General features: G+C 42.9%; 1 protein-coding gene across 1 annotated transcript in view; it reads right to left on the bottom strand.

The window, feature by feature from the left end:
- The window catches only part of LOC147678109 (hydroperoxide isomerase ALOXE3-like), a 117,642-nt gene that overhangs the window by 17,871 nt on the left and 81,294 nt on the right, over nucleotides 1–18,477 (bottom strand). Inside the window, exons 4-10 of the mRNA XM_086945969.1 lie at nucleotides 15,545–15,667; nucleotides 14,455–14,558; nucleotides 11,921–12,093; nucleotides 3,124–3,267; nucleotides 1,529–1,732; nucleotides 1,199–1,285; nucleotides 34–203 (exon numbers count right to left, since the gene is read on the bottom strand). Of these exons, the coding sequence (XP_086802095.1) occupies nucleotides 34–203; nucleotides 1,199–1,285; nucleotides 1,529–1,732; nucleotides 3,124–3,267; nucleotides 11,921–12,093; nucleotides 14,455–14,558; nucleotides 15,545–15,667 (1,005 nt within the window). The remainder of the gene's footprint in view (nucleotides 1–33; nucleotides 204–1,198; nucleotides 1,286–1,528; nucleotides 1,733–3,123; nucleotides 3,268–11,920; nucleotides 12,094–14,454; nucleotides 14,559–15,544; nucleotides 15,668–18,477) is intronic.

Consider the following 18,477-nt stretch of genomic DNA (forward strand, 5'->3'; position numbering starts at 1 on the left):
AAAACTACTAGGGACAAAGAAATCATGCCTCACCTCTCAATAGCTGACCAGATCTTCAATCCATCATCTCTGTAGTAAAAGTTGGGCACAGACTCAACCTCACGGGATTTGAGATTGTCCGGGATGCAAATGGAAGTGTAGGTCACAGCCTGCATGTCTCTTGATATAAGCTCAGCAAGTCCTGCTACTCCTATTGCCGTGCTCTGTGGGTGAAAATTACAGTTTCTGGTTAGATCCATTTTCTAGGCTGCTCCTGACTTTTACTCCTGGACCAAAGTCACTTTATACATTTTGGACAGTGCCTTCTTCTCTGTATCCAAGGTGTGTGCCAATACTTTACTTATGTAGCTGTGGGTGTAAAATACGCCACAGAGGTGCTGTTGAAGTATTTGTCCAATTGTTAATACATTACATAGAACAGAAAATCCAGCTGCCTTTGGTTACAGATAGACCAAGTTTGGGTTCCAAATTGTGTATTCGACTGTTTTGGGCATGACTTTGGTTTACAAATGTGTTCCTTGTGAAGTAGTGGCACTGAGGAAGAGTCCAGGTTCTTTAGTAACAAACGTTTGGAGTTGTGTCTAATGTGTTTGTGTTGTCTGCCAATGGTGGGTGCCATACACAGCCATTTTGAAGCTTTTCTATACTAAGCTCAGTATAGGTTCCTTTAGATGGTTGATCACAAATATTTGCCAACAAAATACTTTTTAGGTAAGGAGAAAATTAGTAGCCCGTGTGAAAATGCTGCAGGTGGAGGCACTGAAATTATGTTTAATAAGGTCAAGTAAAGAACATGTCATAAGGTAGGGAAAAAGCTAATCTCATTCCAAGCAGATTCCGTGTATTTTTTCCTGAACTCTGTGCTCCCCTACCATGGGATCATAGCTTTCATTCCATCCACCTCATCTAGCTGTGTCTGGTGGGTTTGTTGTCTAATGCATCCACTACAGGGATCTATGTTGGAGTTTATGGTCATAGGTTTGAATACTGGATATTCCACTTAGCATTTCACACTTCAAAGCTCAATAAAATGAGTACCACTGAGTTGAGTAACATATGTTATTTCAGTGTCAAGAGCCTGAAGAGTGAACATGTGCTTTAGTGTTACATGCTATGTTTATTAAGTTATTTATTTTAGTCACGGCCTCTCTTGAATGCCCACAAAACAGGTGGTCTAAAGTACGAGTTCGAATCTTACCTGATCGAAGGATCCTCCTGTTCCAATAAGGCGTTCTCTGGCAAGAGCATTAATTTGCAAAGTGTAGCGATGGTGGGGAATCAGGAGCTAAAGAGAGACCAGGTGAGTTATTAGAGACATAGGTACATTGGTGGTTTCAAACAGATCTTCTATTCTCACTGCCTCTCTTCTATAACATAGCAATATACAATGTTAATGTCCAGTCCTCCAAGAATCTCAATCATTCTTGATGTTTTCTACCAAACAATCCTTGGGCAGCATGACCAATGAGCGTCCATTTATTGAGTTTGAAATCAACAGCCTCTGCACGGTCCGATTGGTCTTTCTTACCTTGTACACAGGATGAGAAATGGGGAGCTGCCTCAATGTAGAAATGCAGAACACCTCTGCAAAGACGTGTGTACGCAGGAAGTGGGAAAGAGCCTGGTGGGTGGAAAAATTTGAGCTCCTCACCCACATCTTGGCAAGCAACCAGTCCCACTCATTATCGCTCGGCAGGAAGATGGGATTCTCTGAACCCGGAGTCTGATTTAGCTGCAGAGGAAGATGCACGAAGAGTCAGTTACTAGACTTACGTGGTTACTGACCAAGCAGATGTGGGTCATAGCTTAGCTCAAGAGTCAGACAACACATTAGACTTCGGGTTTGCAATGTTCTTGCCATTCTGTTTCAGTAAATATAATGCAAACATTTTTTAAAAAATTGCACATTCTTTGATTTGCAGAAATCCCACAGTACGAAAGTGTCAGCTGACAAATTGTTTGAACCAATTGATAAGACACAAATGTTAAATCAACAGCAAACTGGGTAACAGACACTGCTAAACCTAGGTGACTATCCACTCACATGGATAAGTCCATTGTGGGAAACTTGTACACTAAAGCGGACAAGCAATCTTCTTTCGATTTTATACAAACTATTTCGTAAGGTTTTTTGGACAGTGAGTGGATGAACCTATTCTTCAGCATACTCTAGAATAATCTTTATGAATCAAGTGCAATATATGCAAGAGGGTTCTCTTGAAAAAGATATGTTCTACTTTGAGGCAGACACCATTGATACATTTTGTAAAAAAAAAAAAAAATCTGTTTGTGGGCAATGGTTCATAGAAGTGAATGTGGAGCCCATGATTTTGGCTAGCAGTAGGAAAGAGGAACAAGCAGCTTAAGAGAAGGATAGAGGCCATCTAGGAATTTAGAAAGAAAAAGGACAATAAATTGACCTGGTAAGGAAAGAAACAGCCATCTTACACAAAACATCTCCCATATATATATTGCCAAAGACTCCGAGGTAGAGCACAGATGAGAAATGGGTATGAGCGCTGAAATAGGCTCAGAGGAAAGATATTTACACTGCCTAATAGAATTCCGTAAAAGATCTTTTTCATGTATGCACAGTGATAAATTTGAACTGACTATTAGTGGTAAAAAATGCAAGACCCTAGAAGAGTGTTTGGTTTAGAGTGAAGTTAGGGAATTGTTTTCTTTCTTTGTCCAATGCATGTACTTTTTCTAGGAAAGGCTTTTCTAGAACTGTGCATAGTTAAAATCCCCAATAGGTAAAGACTAGCTCCATAGTACAAAACACCCTCCTTGTCAAAGGTAAATCTTTGCGACAGTAAAGAGGTTGGTTGGTTCTAGCCAATAAGAGCACTAGTAGTCGATCAAGTAACAGGTGACACATTGTCAAAATGTTGATCACTTATATTAACCCTTTCGATGCTGGTGACGAGCTCAGCTCGTCATGATGCACGGTTGAGCTGTGCTGATGACGAGCTGAGCTCGTCATGAATACAGCCTAGGAGCAATTTCCAGCACTGGGGGGGAAAACGCCCAGCAGCCATGTGGTTAATTCTGTACTATTCACTAATGTCTTGAAATTTCAAAGTTTTAGACAGGCCCAATGGCTCAAAGACAACACCTTACCTGGATTGCTAGGGGTATCATTTCATCCTGGGGCGAGTGGTAGAGAAGACACAAGGGAGCAGCTATGTACTGCTGACAACCATTCAATATATTTGCAGGAACGCCTTCCAATATCTTAAAATCCACAATGAAGATCTTTCCTCTCTGCAAACAGAAGAAACCGTACAGGTGAGCTTGGATCGGAGGAAGACATACAATCAACAAACGCATATAGAATTGCAAGGTGGCATGGTGGCCCGATGATATCACATCTGCTCACACACACCCATGACAACATTCTTGTTCAGAATCAACATGAATTAAAACCACACAAAAAAAAAAAAAACTTAAAAACGTTTAATAGTGTCTTTACTTGAAAAGTAGATCATGTTTTGAAAATGGAGCGCTTTATAAATGGACACTGTAGGCAGACAACTAGTAAATATCCCTTCGGACTCTTGAAGCAGCATATTCTATTAAAACACCTGATTGAAGAACAGAGCTGCAAAGAAATCTACCAAAACGCAGATTTCTCATAGGCATCTCTGGCATTACATTTCCACTATTTAGAGGTACATGTGTCAAAGTTACCTTAAATCTCAAATGCTCTGAAGTTAGCTTTGTGCTGCATGCATTCAAGGAGCTTTCATGGGGTGGAAAGCGTTCAGAAGATGGTTCACTTATAGTGGATTCAGGTAGTGCATCCCAGGACTCTGCAAGGGGCTGGGCACATTTAAGCAGTTGTGTACACCCAGAGATGGGCTCTGCTAACTGCACAGAGAATCAAAAGGGAAGCGCAGTGATTGGAGTATAACGCTCTGCATCGGAGGAAAAATCTCAAGCTTGGGGTTCTTCATATGTCTAGTTGACAACAAGGACAGAAAGGGGATGGCCAATTCCTCATACAAGCCCCTTTCCGTGATTCTGGTCTGTCCAGAGCTTTTTGCCAAAGGCTTTCAATTAAAGATAAAGGTGTCCTTTCCTGTGATGTCCGTTCCTGTTTAAATCGGATATAAAGGACGCATTGACAAGAAATGGAGGCATAACGCAGTCATTCCCTTCTTGTGTTGCTTTGAACACCCACTTGCTACTATTGTTGTCCCTAATTTTTGCTCTTTTAATCATATATCCCATTAGATTTTCTTCTGAAAGTCTTTGCTTGGCTCTTTTTCTCTGTTCAGATAGGAGTGAGTTTGGTACTTTGCTTACCTACTTCCGCTTAAGCCTACATCTTTAGGCATCAGCAACAATGTGCCATGAGCGCTTTTTGCCCTCAGTGGCTCCCTCCCCTAACTCCCCAAATGGCACCTGTTTAAGAAGACACTGGACACTGGCTACTGGGAGGAGACACTTTACTCAGGCATTCATGATTGAAATTGGATAGACCTTCCCCAGAGTCATATGCGTCTCAAGCTAGCGTCTCAATAGTAAAAGTTAACTCCGGTCTGGACAAACATCTTACAACAACCCGGCATGTTATGCAAGCCATACGGTTACCTCCGAGTATCTCATAGCGGGGGAAGACTTGGAAGTTACGGTATACCATATATAAAACAGCAGGTTGCGTGACTTGGCCAGACTAGTGATGGTCTTTACTGCAGAGAAGTATGCTTGACACATACAAAGGTCTGCTCGCAACACTTATTTCCTTGCACTGAAAGAGCACTAAGGTTCACCACGGAGAGCACGCAGCAGACCTACCAGATTAACCATTGTGGCAGTGGGCACCTGAGGCACTTACTGCAAGACCTATAGGGGTAGACTTCGAGTTCACAAGCGAGGTTGTGGAGTCATGAGGTGATTGACAGTGAATGGACTGAAACGTGTCAACCGTACGTAATGTGGAGTACACAATGGCTAAAGAGGGAAGTAACTGAAGATCCCAATAAATACTTGGAGGGTTCATCGCTACTACACAAACTGGCTACTTGATATTTTATGGACTATATAGAGGCGGACTGTTTCCAAGTTATAGGACTGGACCTCTCATTGACCACATTGTGATATTAACAAGGACAATGTGGAATTTGATTTAAAATGCATGAACTGTACAGAACAAAAATTAAAAGTCGATTAAAGAAATTTCTAATAACTGACATTGTTAGATTTCTATTGTCTACTCGAGCAATATACGATTAGAGGTATCGAGTGGCTGAAGTACAACCTATATATACACAAATAAGGTGAATTTTCAAGCTAGAGAATCCCATATTGTATTCTTTTCTATTTCAGCAGCACCCTAGTGTGAGAGTAGTGGGAGCACTGTTGTACAAGGTCTACCCACTAGTGATTTGGCAAATTACCATAACCCTAGTAAAATCCACTTCCTTTCTCAAAAGGAGAACACAATTTCGGTGAATAACTATAAATTATATCCTACAAGGCCTTGTTCTACAGCTTCGCAAGATAGCAGGGGAGATCCTTGGCAAAGAGTTTCTCTGCCCATCACATAACTCCTCCCAAAAGGTAAAGGTAAACTCACCCCTTTCGGTTGCTCCCAATCCTCAGAGGTCTGAATTTGCAAATGGATTAAACCAAAGGCGTAATTACCTTTTGACTTCAGGTAGTCAAAAGAGAAGCAGGAGGCATTATGCCATACTCCCACTTTCAAAAGGTTGGTGAGGCCGAAGGCAGCAGCAAGCATCCTATCCCTTATCACATGAAAAGCATCAGTCACAAGATTTTCCTGCTCAAACTGGAGGCAGGGTAACACTCAAGGGTTTAAAGCTAATTACTTTAACTGCACTGAGGGAGAGTGAAGCATGTGGCCTATTCCCAAACGTCTCTGCTGCTTTCCAGAAATCCCAGCCAAGAAAGCAGATAAGCAGAAGGTTAAACCTGGTTTAACTGAAGGCAGGACTTTTTCAACCCAGTATTTTCAAAAACTGCAAGAAATTTGCATTCAAAGACAACATTGATGATTTCTCTGATCACCTCAATACCTCATCCATCGGACATGCCCACTCCACCCACATAGGGTGACCTAAACATCTCTGAAAATAAAAGGTCAAAAAACGAAAATCCCCACTCAAGATGCACAATATGGTAGCGTGTCACACAACCACTACAAAGGCCTCAACCTTGATCTTCAATAAACATCAACAATCCAATGAAAACCACTTATGCTCTTGGACTGGACAGACCACTTTGAGCAGGGAGATGGGGAGGACCATGTACTACTTTTAAATCAAGGTCAGCACAAAGAAGTGGAGAAGTGTGGCTCAATGGTTAGCGCGGCAGACCCTGATGCAGAGGTCTGGCCTGGACCAGGATTCAATTCCCACCTTGGCAGGCCTTTGGCTCAATTTCCCGGACCTGATAATTCTCGCCTCGGTGCCTATTCCAATCACGGGTCCCACTCTGCAACTCTGGGCAATAGCTTGCTTAATCTCCACAACGGCCCCAACAGCGCTAGGATGCCTGGCTTCACCTTGGGAGTGCCCAGGAGTGGGCCCTTCACAGGGAAAGGCCAGAAAGAGTTCCACAGCGGTATGTGTACAGCGCCTTGAGACCCCTTCGGGGGCGATTTGTGTGCTTTATAAGCACTACATTTTCATTTTTTTTTTTTTTTTTAATTACAAAAGAGAAGATCACACCTTCATATCCTGCGAGCATTTATCCATGGACAACCTAAAGCTTGAACACATTTTTCACCCCATCCACTTCTCATCCAATGCCAACACCATTCTAAACAAGGTCAACATGGTTTTGGAAAACTTTGTTAACATCCACACTCCAATTACAACATACAAGTACCCGGCATTCTGAAGACGTTGACAACCAATTTGCAGGCAGAAAAGAATAGAAGATAAACAGAACTTCCGGGGACCTCTAGATACTGAAGTCCCTTTTTGCAACATACAGATAGCTCATCACATCATGTTACCCAAACAACGTAGCCAACAACAGAACAAGAAAGCTGTGGAAGACTAGTATACCATCAACCCCCTGCTGGACTCCGATATTCCTCACAGAAATGTGCAGTGCCATCAATGTCTGTCACAAAGATGCACGGATAGATTTTATGAATTTCACGAATACAAAGCATGCTTTATCTTGTAGACCCACCTCTTCCTAAAGAATCCCGCAGTAGTCCGCCTTCACTTCCTTAACTCTCCCAGATAGGACAGATCCGCTTGACTCCCCCGAAGCTACTGCTAAAGAGGTCTGATCATCCTTCAAATCTGGGTATGCTCTTCCCCCTACTTACCAATGTGAATGCTTCCTTCAATCAAGGAATCTTCTCAGAAGCTCTGAAGACAGGCTAGATCCTCCCACTCCTAAACGAACCTACACTGGACAGAGATGACCTCGCCAACTACTGGCCCATCACTCACCTACCATTCATCAGCAATATCATTGAAAAAGCAGTTTATGCTGAACTCCACAATCATATTTAGAACTATCTCCTGCACAACTACCAATCTGGCTTCAGATCACGCAGCAGCATGGATACCATCAGGTACACATTGTAGACCTTGCCCTCTTGAACACAGATGGATGAACCCTGTCTCCTGCTACTGCTGACCTCTCAGCTGCCTTCAACACAGTTGACCATCTCACCCACCCACCCTTTGGCTGTGAATAGGGTTCACTGGCAAGGTCCTTCACTGGTTCTCTACCCACCTTTCCAAACAGTTTCTTTACATGGGCACCTCCAGGTTTCAACAGATCCCCACTACATGTGAAGTCCCAAGCTTTCATACTGTCCGTCATCGTTGGCATTTACATGGAACAGTTTGGTGTTCTACTCAGATAACAGCATCAAGATTTACTAATATTTGTCAAGGTACATACTATAGAAATAACATCCATAAGGTCTGGGGTGTACATGGGGAAATGGAACCGGTCCTCACACTTACATAGGTGTTTGATCAAACTAGATGGTGTAGAGCACTGGCACAGAACTACATGTTCTGTCACTGGACAAATACCACAGAATATTGACAAAGGCTTTTTTAAAGAGGTTGTCATTTTGAAGGCTGAATGGAAGCAGGTCACAAGACTAAAAGGGCTTTTAAATCTACTGCTACATGATTGCTCGCAGGCAATAGACAGAAACGGATGAAGAGTAGGTCACCTTCAGTGCTTTGATGGGGCAAAAGGGCAGACTATCATCAGAAACTTGATAGCGGTCACTAAAGAACATTAAAGGCTGCCTCAAACAAGTCACAATACATGCTCCAACTGCACCCTCCTAGGCCAGTCATTGTGCAACCTAGTAGTGTCCAATTGTTCTGAAACGGACTCCTGTGTCAGGAATAAAGACATGGTATGCATTACTTGTGTTTAGACTAGGAGAGATTGCAACATGGACTAATCAAGGTCAATGGACATCAGCATGCGGTATATTTAAGATTTTACATTTAGTAATTCAAAATGTATATTATATATATATATATATATATATATATATAAAAATACAACATTCACACACTTCATGTAGAATGCAGATTTAAATAATGTTCTACATTTCAAAGTTTCTATTCTAAAAGCACTTGTTTATCGCATAGCTACCTGTAGTCATCTCAGCTCTGGTAGTGTGGCATAGAGACATTCACTCCTCTTTAGGAGTTTGCAGGGACACAGCACATAATCTGCCCTACTGGCAGTTAGAGCAGTTACGGGCTGTGCTGGATGAAGGTAAAACCTCAGCATTGGTTTCACTTGACCTCATCACAGCCTTAGTTACAGTCTACCATAAGATCTTACTTCAATGGCTGGGGGAGAATGGGGTCAAAGGCAAGGCTCTAGCCTGGTTTGCATCTTTTCTGACAAAGCGTACCTTTTAGACATGCCCCTCCCTATCGATCCAGTGTCTGTCCCCTCAGCTGTGGTGTCCAGCAGGGCACTGCCCTGAGCCCCACTGTTTAACTTATATGTATGGCCCTCTTGGCGAAAGCACAGAACATCAAGACGATATCATACACCGATGATACCCAGCTGGTGTTTACATTTTCTAACAACGTTAAACAGGATCAAGTGAAATTCCAAGAGGACCTTCTGGCCAACTGGATGGTAGACAACAGCCTACAATTGAACTCCACCAAGTCTGAGGTGCTCCTGGTGGGTTGGAATATCCATCAATGGGACAACCAATGGTGGCCAAAGGTTCTAGGCACTCCTCCCCAACCAAAAATGGCAGTTAAGAGCCTAGGGGTCCTGATGGAAAACGCCCTCATTTTGAGAACCACGCAAAAAAGTGGCGGGGACTTGTTTTGGCCTCTTAAGCGGTCTGAAACCCATCCAGGGATTCTTTGATGCATCTATCCGCCAAATGATTGTCCAATAAATTGTGCTGTCCAGTCTGGACTATTGTAATGGGCTCCTACTTGGAGTTAATAAAGCGGTCTTCAAAAGACCGCAACGGGCCCAGAATGCGGCTGCACATATCCTTTTTGCCCTACTGAAGCACTGTCATGCTTCCCATCTCCTTCGCCGTCTCCACTGGTTGCCGATTGAACAGAGAGTCCAGTTCAACACTTCACATCACGCATAAGATCTTGCATGGTCAAGCCCCTCAAATCCTGCAAGGGCTCTGTTCTTTATGCGGTGCCGGGATGAGCTGTGCGCTCTGCCAATTTGCATCTGGCTAGTACTCCAAGAGTGCGCAGGCAGAGAGCGGTTGGATGCTCCTTTAAGGCATTGGCCCCCGGCCCTATGGAATGCCACCCATCTTGCTTTGCAGAGCACACAAGATCATTGTGCATTTAGGAAATTGATTAAAACCTGGCTTTTCTCTTCCACTAAGCTCTTCGGCTCGGACCCTCCTTGTGTGCTAGCACTGGGACGCTCCGATGTTGGGGCAGCCATGCGCTTTATAAATCTGCCAAACATAACATTCTGGAAAATCCAGGTTTACAGGGATTTCTAGAATAAAAGAACCTTCGACTGACAAGAGACATCCGAAGACGGTTCCACATTTTTGTGGCGTTATGAGTAGGTGCACCCTCCATATTTTACTCTTGATGACAGCAACCTTAGTCATCTCTTGGTAGGGACCTAGAGAGGGCAATGCGGAACCCGGACTCTGGGAAAGAGAAAACTAATTGTGCATCATCTGCATAGGATATGGAGATCCCCTAACAGAGGACAATATCTGAAAGAAGATATATATATATATATATATATTGGACAGTGTGGTATTCAAAGTAGAGCCCTGAAGAACTCCATATTTAAGAGGGAAATTGGTCAATGTGCGATCCCCCTTAAAGATCAGGGAAGTCCTGTCTTCTAGGAAAGACTGGAGCCAAGCTGGAGCATGTCCAGTGAAAAGATGGCAGCCAATATGGTGAATATTTTGCATATCACTCCCAAACCAAGCAGTGGTCCACATAGTGAAACTCATTACAAATTAAAACAAACATTACCTAGAATGAGGTGGCCATATTTGAACTATAGTAAAATATGGCAACAGAAGGATGTGCTGTTATAAGATACTCTGCATGACAACTGAATGTGGCAGTCGATATCTAGACATGAAGCTCTTTGCTACACATGTTAGTCAGCCAGATTTTGCACTGCTCCAATTACAATTTTGTGCTGTCCAAAAGTACATTTTAAAGCTAACTTCTGAGCTAATCATTCAGCTGCAGAAAGATGAAACTGTAACCTGGCCATTATAACCTTAGAATGCTACTCAAGGGCCATTATAACCTTAGAATGCTACTCAAGGGCCATTATAACCTTAGAATGCTACTCAAGGTCAGGGCATTTATAGACCGCAAGCTCTATTTTGGCTAAACATCTTTCCAATACTATGATTAGCAGAATCTACAAACCCAACAAGGTATGTTTGGAACACAACTATAGCCCTAACCTATCAGGCTGAACTCTTCACAAAGGACAAAGGGACACACACACACAGGGGGGCACACACAGGGGGGCAAACACAGGGACACCTCTCCAGTCTACAACATCATTTATTACACCTGCTGAGCCAATGCAACCTAAACGGAGCACATCTTCAGCCCTCATGCACAACAAAACCCTTCCCACAAGAGTACATCACACACTCAGACCTCTCAAACAATTCTGAATGGCTCTGGCCTCCAACCACTGCTGGCCAAAACTCTACTAGACTACACCAATGATATCTGTATCCTAAACAAACACTACACATGCTTGTCTGGTCGCAATTGAAAAGAATGCAACATACTCAAATTACCAACACATACAGACATCTGAGGGATAATAACTTTTCACATAGGCTGCAACCTTGACACAGCCTGGTTAAGTAACTAACATTTATCTTATGATATTCTAAGACAAGCATTGGCAAAGTGAATAGGTCTGCCTTTTGACATGCTGAGTGTCCAGAGTAACAATTTTCAGTGAAAGAGGCTAAACTATATTTCATCAATTGTGCATCGGCTGCAGTGGTGTGTGCATGCAACTTTACTGCTATCGTCTGTACTGTATTGCACTATGTGTGTGAAAGAAGCTTGCACTCCTACTGAATGTGCTATGCTTGAATAGATTGCGGCTTTGAAAAAAACCCAAAATATAATGGTTTGCTGTACACAATGCATATTTGAGATAAAGAATTTAATATATCATTCAATGTACTTGTGAGATGTGAAGTATAGGATAGATTAGACAGTGAAAAAATACTTAACAGAGAAAGTCCTCTTGGCAGAGGGAAACCCTACATTACATGAGGTTTAAGAGCCAATAACAATAGCTCTTGAAGACAGTTACACTGTCAAGTCGCACCTAAAAACAAAAAAGAAAGAGCTGGTGGAGCCTCCAGCTGAATCCACTATATACACACACACCAGTTTGCAGACCTTCGGAAACTAAGATCAAATGTACATACCTGCAACTCCGCTGTAAGGTTGGTCTTTGGCCCCAAGATGCTTGCCACCATGCTGTCCATCACCGGGAAGTTGTCTGGGATTTTGTTGCACTTCTTGATCATCATTGGGTCAACGCCATTGAGGAACTGGTACCCAAAGAATGCATCTTCTCTCCAGTGTTGGAGCACATACTCTGTGAGAGAGCACAGTAATGTGAATAAGAATACACAGTCTAAAAAATATTTTCTATCTGTGAGTGCTATTATCCTTAAGAGGGTAGGTCTTCTCACATACTTCTCTCCAGAATATGCTGCCCTACTTTAGTATTTGTCCATGTAGATCCTATTTCCAGTGAGTGTTTTCTTATTTGATGGAACTGAAAATTAGCTCCACTTATAGTACCATGTCTACTACAAACATTAGACATGTTAAATTAGTTTATTCTTAACACAGGGAGCACAGAGCATTAACGGGTGTGGACAGACTCAGAACATGCCTACCACAATTTTCCGCTAACACGTGATGGATTAAGCATGCACACGCCAACTCAAGGAAGAAAGGGGAAGGATGTGCTAAGTACAAAGAGGAGCAGGCAGCAGAGGTAAAGCCTGACTATCAGGGGACCACAAATAATACGCCTGTAGGGCTCCAGGATGTACGGGCATCAGCACCAGGGACTAAGGGAAGTTTGAGGGAGAAGCAGAGCGTATATGCACCTCGCCCCTCAGCATGAAGCACTACCATGACGGGGGGAAAACCCATGCTCAGAACTGGCGTAGCATCCTTTTAAAGAAACCAAATCCAGGAGGACAACTTGACACGACCCTCTTGAAAACCTAAAAGATTGAGAACAGGGGTGAGCTGACTGCTCCCGACGAAGAATTTGTAGGGGTAGCGACATCTCACAAAGGATTAGGGTTTCACCCAAAGGAAGGAACTAAGGATTGAAAGGTGGGATTTCCATGGGGGGTTGGTCTGAAATCAATCAATTTGCTTTGCCGAATGGCCTACGACAGGCTTGGAGAGCCCGTCTGCCATTCGGAAACGCTGCAGTAATCCCTCGGCCAGCTCTTTCCGGCTGAGGGATTACGATGGCAGGTTCCCACTGCCTCTGTGCCAGCCATTCCGACAAAGAAAGGCATCAGAAATCTGTCTTTGGTGGCCCCAGCAGGGGCATCCATCCTGCACCCGGTGGGGTGCAGGGATGAACTGCACCTCTGCTATTGGCAATGAGAGCATGCATTCCCTTTGGAATGCATGCTCCCACTGTAAAGTATAGGATTGCGTCCAAACCGGGTTCGGTCGCATCATACTTCAAGGGCTCGAACCAACTACAGGAGGTCGCTCGTTTCCAGTTCCAAACCGGATGTCAGACTAACTCTGGTCTGTCAGACATCGGAATCGGGCCCTTCATGTTTGAGGTAGGATTCGGAGTGACATTCTGTTTCTTTGCTTTATGTTCACCACTCACCTGTGCAAGCTTATAAGTAAAGGCGTTCTTTTCTGCGACCACCACATAAGCGCACAACTCCGTTGTGTGAGGCACAAGTGATGCGACAGGAGAAGGCAGCCCAGCCCTCACAGAATGTGTTTGTAGCAGATATTCACCTTGAGCCCCCGCAGTGTTCAATTAGCTTAAACCCAAACCAATATGGACTCCATAATTTCACAAGAGTAGGTCACAAGCCAGGTACACTGTATAAGGAGAGGTGCATATTCAATGATTTCCTCCAACAGTAGCAAGGGGTTAGAGTGTAAAGTATTGTACAGTAAGCCGCATCTGTGGGAACATTTGGAGAGTAGTAAGGTGGAAGTGGGAACAGTCACCTCAGTATCAACGGTGTGTTTGAGAGCGAAGTAATAATGCTGCCAGCTGAGTGCATCTCCAAGAGGAGACGGTGTGGCGTTTCATCCAGAGTTGCCAGCTCTTGGACCTTTGGAAGCAGGGTCAAGTCTCCGTGTCTGCTCAATATCTGTGAAATAGTTTAACCTCCTTGTGGCTAATATAAGGCATCAGACCTTGTGTAATATAATTGGTGCTTGTTTAAAGGAGCTCAAAGCCCCTGGGACAGATAGCACTATATAAAACTGCAACAAAAAACAAAAAAAGCTTACATTTCTCAGAAACACACACAGTGGTGCTCCCTGTTGCCCTATACACTTAAACTCTATGGCTATTTGAGGTTAAGCGATACTAAGTTCGACAAAGGTACTCCAATTTTAATGCATTGTAATTGGTTACCCAGGTGTATAAATCCTATTGCTGGACCAGATTAAACCGTGATGGGCAGGTCTTTCAAGGGACATGCTCACCCATTCCTCTGCTATCTACAATCAAAGACTCAAGTGTCCTACGAGCAGGAAAAGGAGGCAACAAAGGTACATTTTGAATAGATAACAAGCCCGTCAGCCAGATCACTATTCATAATTCTGGGTATTCGGTATATGGCAATCCTTACACTGAATTGTAAAAAGTGCTGCAATGCAAGTCAGACTGCTTAAAGTGAGCTAGACACACAATGTACACGCTGCCTCGTCAAAGGAAATTTCTTACCAGAAGTAGGAGTTTTATGGGTCCAAAAAACCCTCTTGAGGTCTTCAAGTGATTTCCAGGATTCCGGACGCCCAAAAAATCCTTTCAGTTTGATTTCTAGCGTTCTAGAGAATGAGAGAAGACGGCTTTACTGAGAACCATCACATTACCATAAGTATAATGTATACTTGAAAGGTTATTTGAACATGGTGTCCTGTGGTTTTTCAAAAGATGGATTCGGACAAACATGAACACGGTCGCTATTAGTAAACCTACGCGGATTGGGTCAAAGCAGTAAAAAAATTAGAGAAACTTTGAAAGGTAACTACTAGAATAAAGGCGGAATAAGGCTATATGAAATATTTTTCCAAACTTTAGAAAATATGTAAGATGCACACATTTTCTAATGCAAGATTGCTTCAAGGACAACGTGGCGTGACAAAAACTGTAAGGTTGAGGCAGTGCGTTAGGAGTCAGAAGCAAGTTATTTAACTGAAATAATTAATGATTGCTGTGTCTCCCCACCCCAACCCCCCATGTTTCAGTGGTTCGGCAGTAAGTTCAGGCTTGACTTTACATACACCTAAACAATCTTTGAAGCTCCCCCTGATATTGGAGTTAAACAGCTTATTTGAATACAGTCACCTCTGGGTAATTCGGTCAAATCAAAGAGACCGGATGCATGCAGATAAGAATTAAGAATGCTTGTGCATAACATGCACCCACCATAACGGTGAACGCTAGATGGCAAACACTGGATGGAATCTTAGACATAGAAGGACCGAATGAGATTAGAAAGAGGCCAAACGTTTTTTCCCTCATTCTTCGTTCCAGTTGATGCAGGACATGGTTTATTTTAAATGAAGCTCAACAAAATGGCTGCCCATTCGTACTAGGGTTCATAAAGCAGGAACCATGCTTTGTGAACACTTGACAGTCCATGGTAGCAGCTAGAGTAAAGATATTGACATTGTAAAGAAAACCTGCTGCATTTCAATTGGAAGAGGCCACTATTTGGGTCTTATAAGAAGACCAATTTCTTTAGAGGGTATGGTTCCCTTTGAAGCACCAACGCATATTTGTTGTGATCACCATAAAACTCAATACTTACGAAGCATTCTTCGTGAGGGCAAAATTTAGCGATTTGGTGATGGAGTATTTAACATTCGAGTCTAGTTCTGTGACGTTACCCACATCAATGCATCTTGGAAATGCTTTGTGGTACACTTTCCACCTGGCAGAGATCAAAGGAGAGAGAGAGAAAAGACAGGAGAAGAGGGTCAATGAATACTTCAGTCTGAAAAGGGCTCTAGAAACCGGCAAAATGTCTGCCATTTGCATTACATAGTTATTCAATGAACAATCACAGGTAACCAAGACATTAAAAAAAAAAATGTGAGTGAAGGTAAGCGTAGTGTGTTGGGCAGAGGTGGGGTGCCTTATCGCATCTTAGACCCCTAGGTTTGGAACTAGCAGCCCAGACATTTTGCAAGCATTCCCTACTCTTCCTTGTTCAAATTGGTTTTATACCCAGCGTAGTATGTCCTCCCTTAGTTAACTTCTGGACCTTAAGCGCCTCTTCATGAAGCAAAACCATAAAGGCTTACCTTGAATAAAACCCTCAACTTTTCTTTGATAGACCTCCTACAGGGTGATCAGAAACCATTCAGCTTCTGTTGCTGACCCATCACATTTGTTTACATTAGGTGGTGTTTTCTTGGAGTAATGCATCACTGTATTGGCTCTCCAAGTGGTTACTCCGGGAGATAAACATTTGCCTGCAAGGTCCTCTTGTGCGAGAGACTTGTGAAGTAGATTGAGGTAGCCACCTTAGTCTCTGCAAGCAAGACTCCTCCTCCTGTTGACACTAGCTCCACAGGCTGAAGGACATCTATGCTTGTGAAACAAGTTTGACATTTTGGCAGGTGAAATGTAGCATATGTACAGAGGTAGCCTTTTTGTAGGTGCTGTGATATGTTGCAGCAGTGAGTAATATGGTGTAGTATGATTGCATCATATTAAATCTCATTGCACTTGAACACCCAATGTGTGATGTAGTGTGGTTTGACATGCAGTATTATGTGATACATAGCATGACATTCACAGAAGTGTTAAGCATTGCGCAATGGGATATGGTGTGGTCTAGTATGATGAGAGAATGAACAGTGGTGTATTGATTGGCCAGGCTTGGTGTGTGATGAAATACATTATGTACTGTGGTGCGGTAATGTATGATGGATTTTAGTGATTTGATGTGGTACAGTTGTTTGTATAAGATGTGATGCAGAATTTGTGGAGTTAGTGCTGCATAGTATCTGGTGCTGTGGTTTGTTGTGGAGTGGTTGTGTGATGTTGTAAGGAGAATATGGAATGATCTGGCACAGGGCTGAATATTGCAAGTCTGGCTTTCTTCTACCTCCTCAGACAACAGGTCAAAGGGAGATGACCAATTCCAGCACCCTCCCGGAAGGCCTATAGCCACACTTGTTTTATGCACAGTGAAACAAATGTTTTAAAGATGGAGTTCCAGAACTACACACTTAAAAAGGGATAGGAAATACAAATTGGCCCCCTAACCCTGCCATAAAGGACAGATGGTCCAGCTAATACTCCAGCATTTATACCCACCAGAGTCAGCAGTAGCTAGACTGGAATCACCTTTGGTATATGCATTTGGCAAGCAAATAAATATACAATGATATGAAAATGTTGACAACATTATGTTTAACATCATTGAGTATCCACAAATCACAGTATCATAACCCCGATTTAAAAGCTGCTAACTTAGACTTCCGATTAAGTTCATCCCTGCATTTCTTGTCCACTTCTACCTTCTCATATCTGGTGAGATGGCACAGTATCCCCGTCATTAAGTTAAGGTGTACAAAATGGTCCTTGTGGTGGTGAATGATGTAATGTGGTTATGAACAGGGTGGTGTAGGGAAGAGGGGTGTACTACAGTGAGTCTGAATCGAATACAGTATTTTTTATTGGGTTTTAAAGCGCGAACAAGACCACGAAGGTATCCGAGCACTGAACAGAGAGGGTTGTAGTACAGTAAAGCTTCCATTTCTAATGATACGCAGCACATAGCAGTCGAAGATCAAGGTACTAAAAGAATAGGATGCAGTAAGAAATATCATCAAGAATATACAATACGAAACTGGGTGAATGACTTCTTATGCAAAAAGAGACAGATTTTGCGGAACATGTTTCTCTAGTAGGAGGGCTTTATTTCAATATTGAAGATCCTGAAGGAGGTAATTGCTCTAATTGAGGGAGGTAGGGAGTTCCATCTTTTTGGAGCAGATGCAGCAAAAGTGCAACCTTGCGTCTTACTTGGTTTTCTTTAACCGACTGGTTCTAGTATGAGGAATTTAGCACTTCTAGAAGCCCTTTCTCCGCCTGATAGTTTGATCATAGTCGCCATGTATTGAGGACCGGCATTGCATAAAGCTGTGTTTGTAATGCATGAAACCTTCAATTGCATCCTAGCTTCGACTTAAACACAGATGAGGGTCCAGAGTGAAGGGGAAATGCAGTCAGTGCTGGGTGCGTGTTAAAAGTCTTGCTGCTGCATTTTTCACTTTCATTGGGGCGAGGCTGGCTTTCAGGAGACCTAGGAGTGTAGTATTCCCAAAGTTTTAAGAGCACAAGCGATTGGGCTGACGTTTTGAGGACTCCAATCAATGTAAAGGGTTTTATTTTTCTTAGAAGGTGCAGATGTGCCTTAGTGCTGGTGGTTGCAGCTTGTATGCAAGTGTGTGTCTAATGGGTGGGGAGAAAAGAAAGAATCTGTTTATCGGATTTAGTTTTAGATGGTCGCATGCCAGCCAGTCCTGTGTTTTTACTAGGGTGTCATCCAGTCTCCATATATCCTTGAGAGGAGAGTTTGATGAAGAGTTCGCAACAGCAGCGTACATGTGGTACAAGATTTGATGGTTTAAGCATTTCCATGAGCGTGTCGATGTATAGATTGAAGAGTGTTGGTGAGATTGGAGATCCTTGCAAAACGCTCGTTGATGTCAGACACAGATAAGGTGC

This window comes from Lissotriton vulgaris, chromosome 12 (genome assembly GCF_964263255.1).
Source record: "Lissotriton vulgaris chromosome 12, aLisVul1.2, whole genome shotgun sequence".
In the NCBI taxonomy this organism is placed as follows: domain Eukaryota; kingdom Metazoa; phylum Chordata; class Amphibia; order Caudata; family Salamandridae; genus Lissotriton; species Lissotriton vulgaris.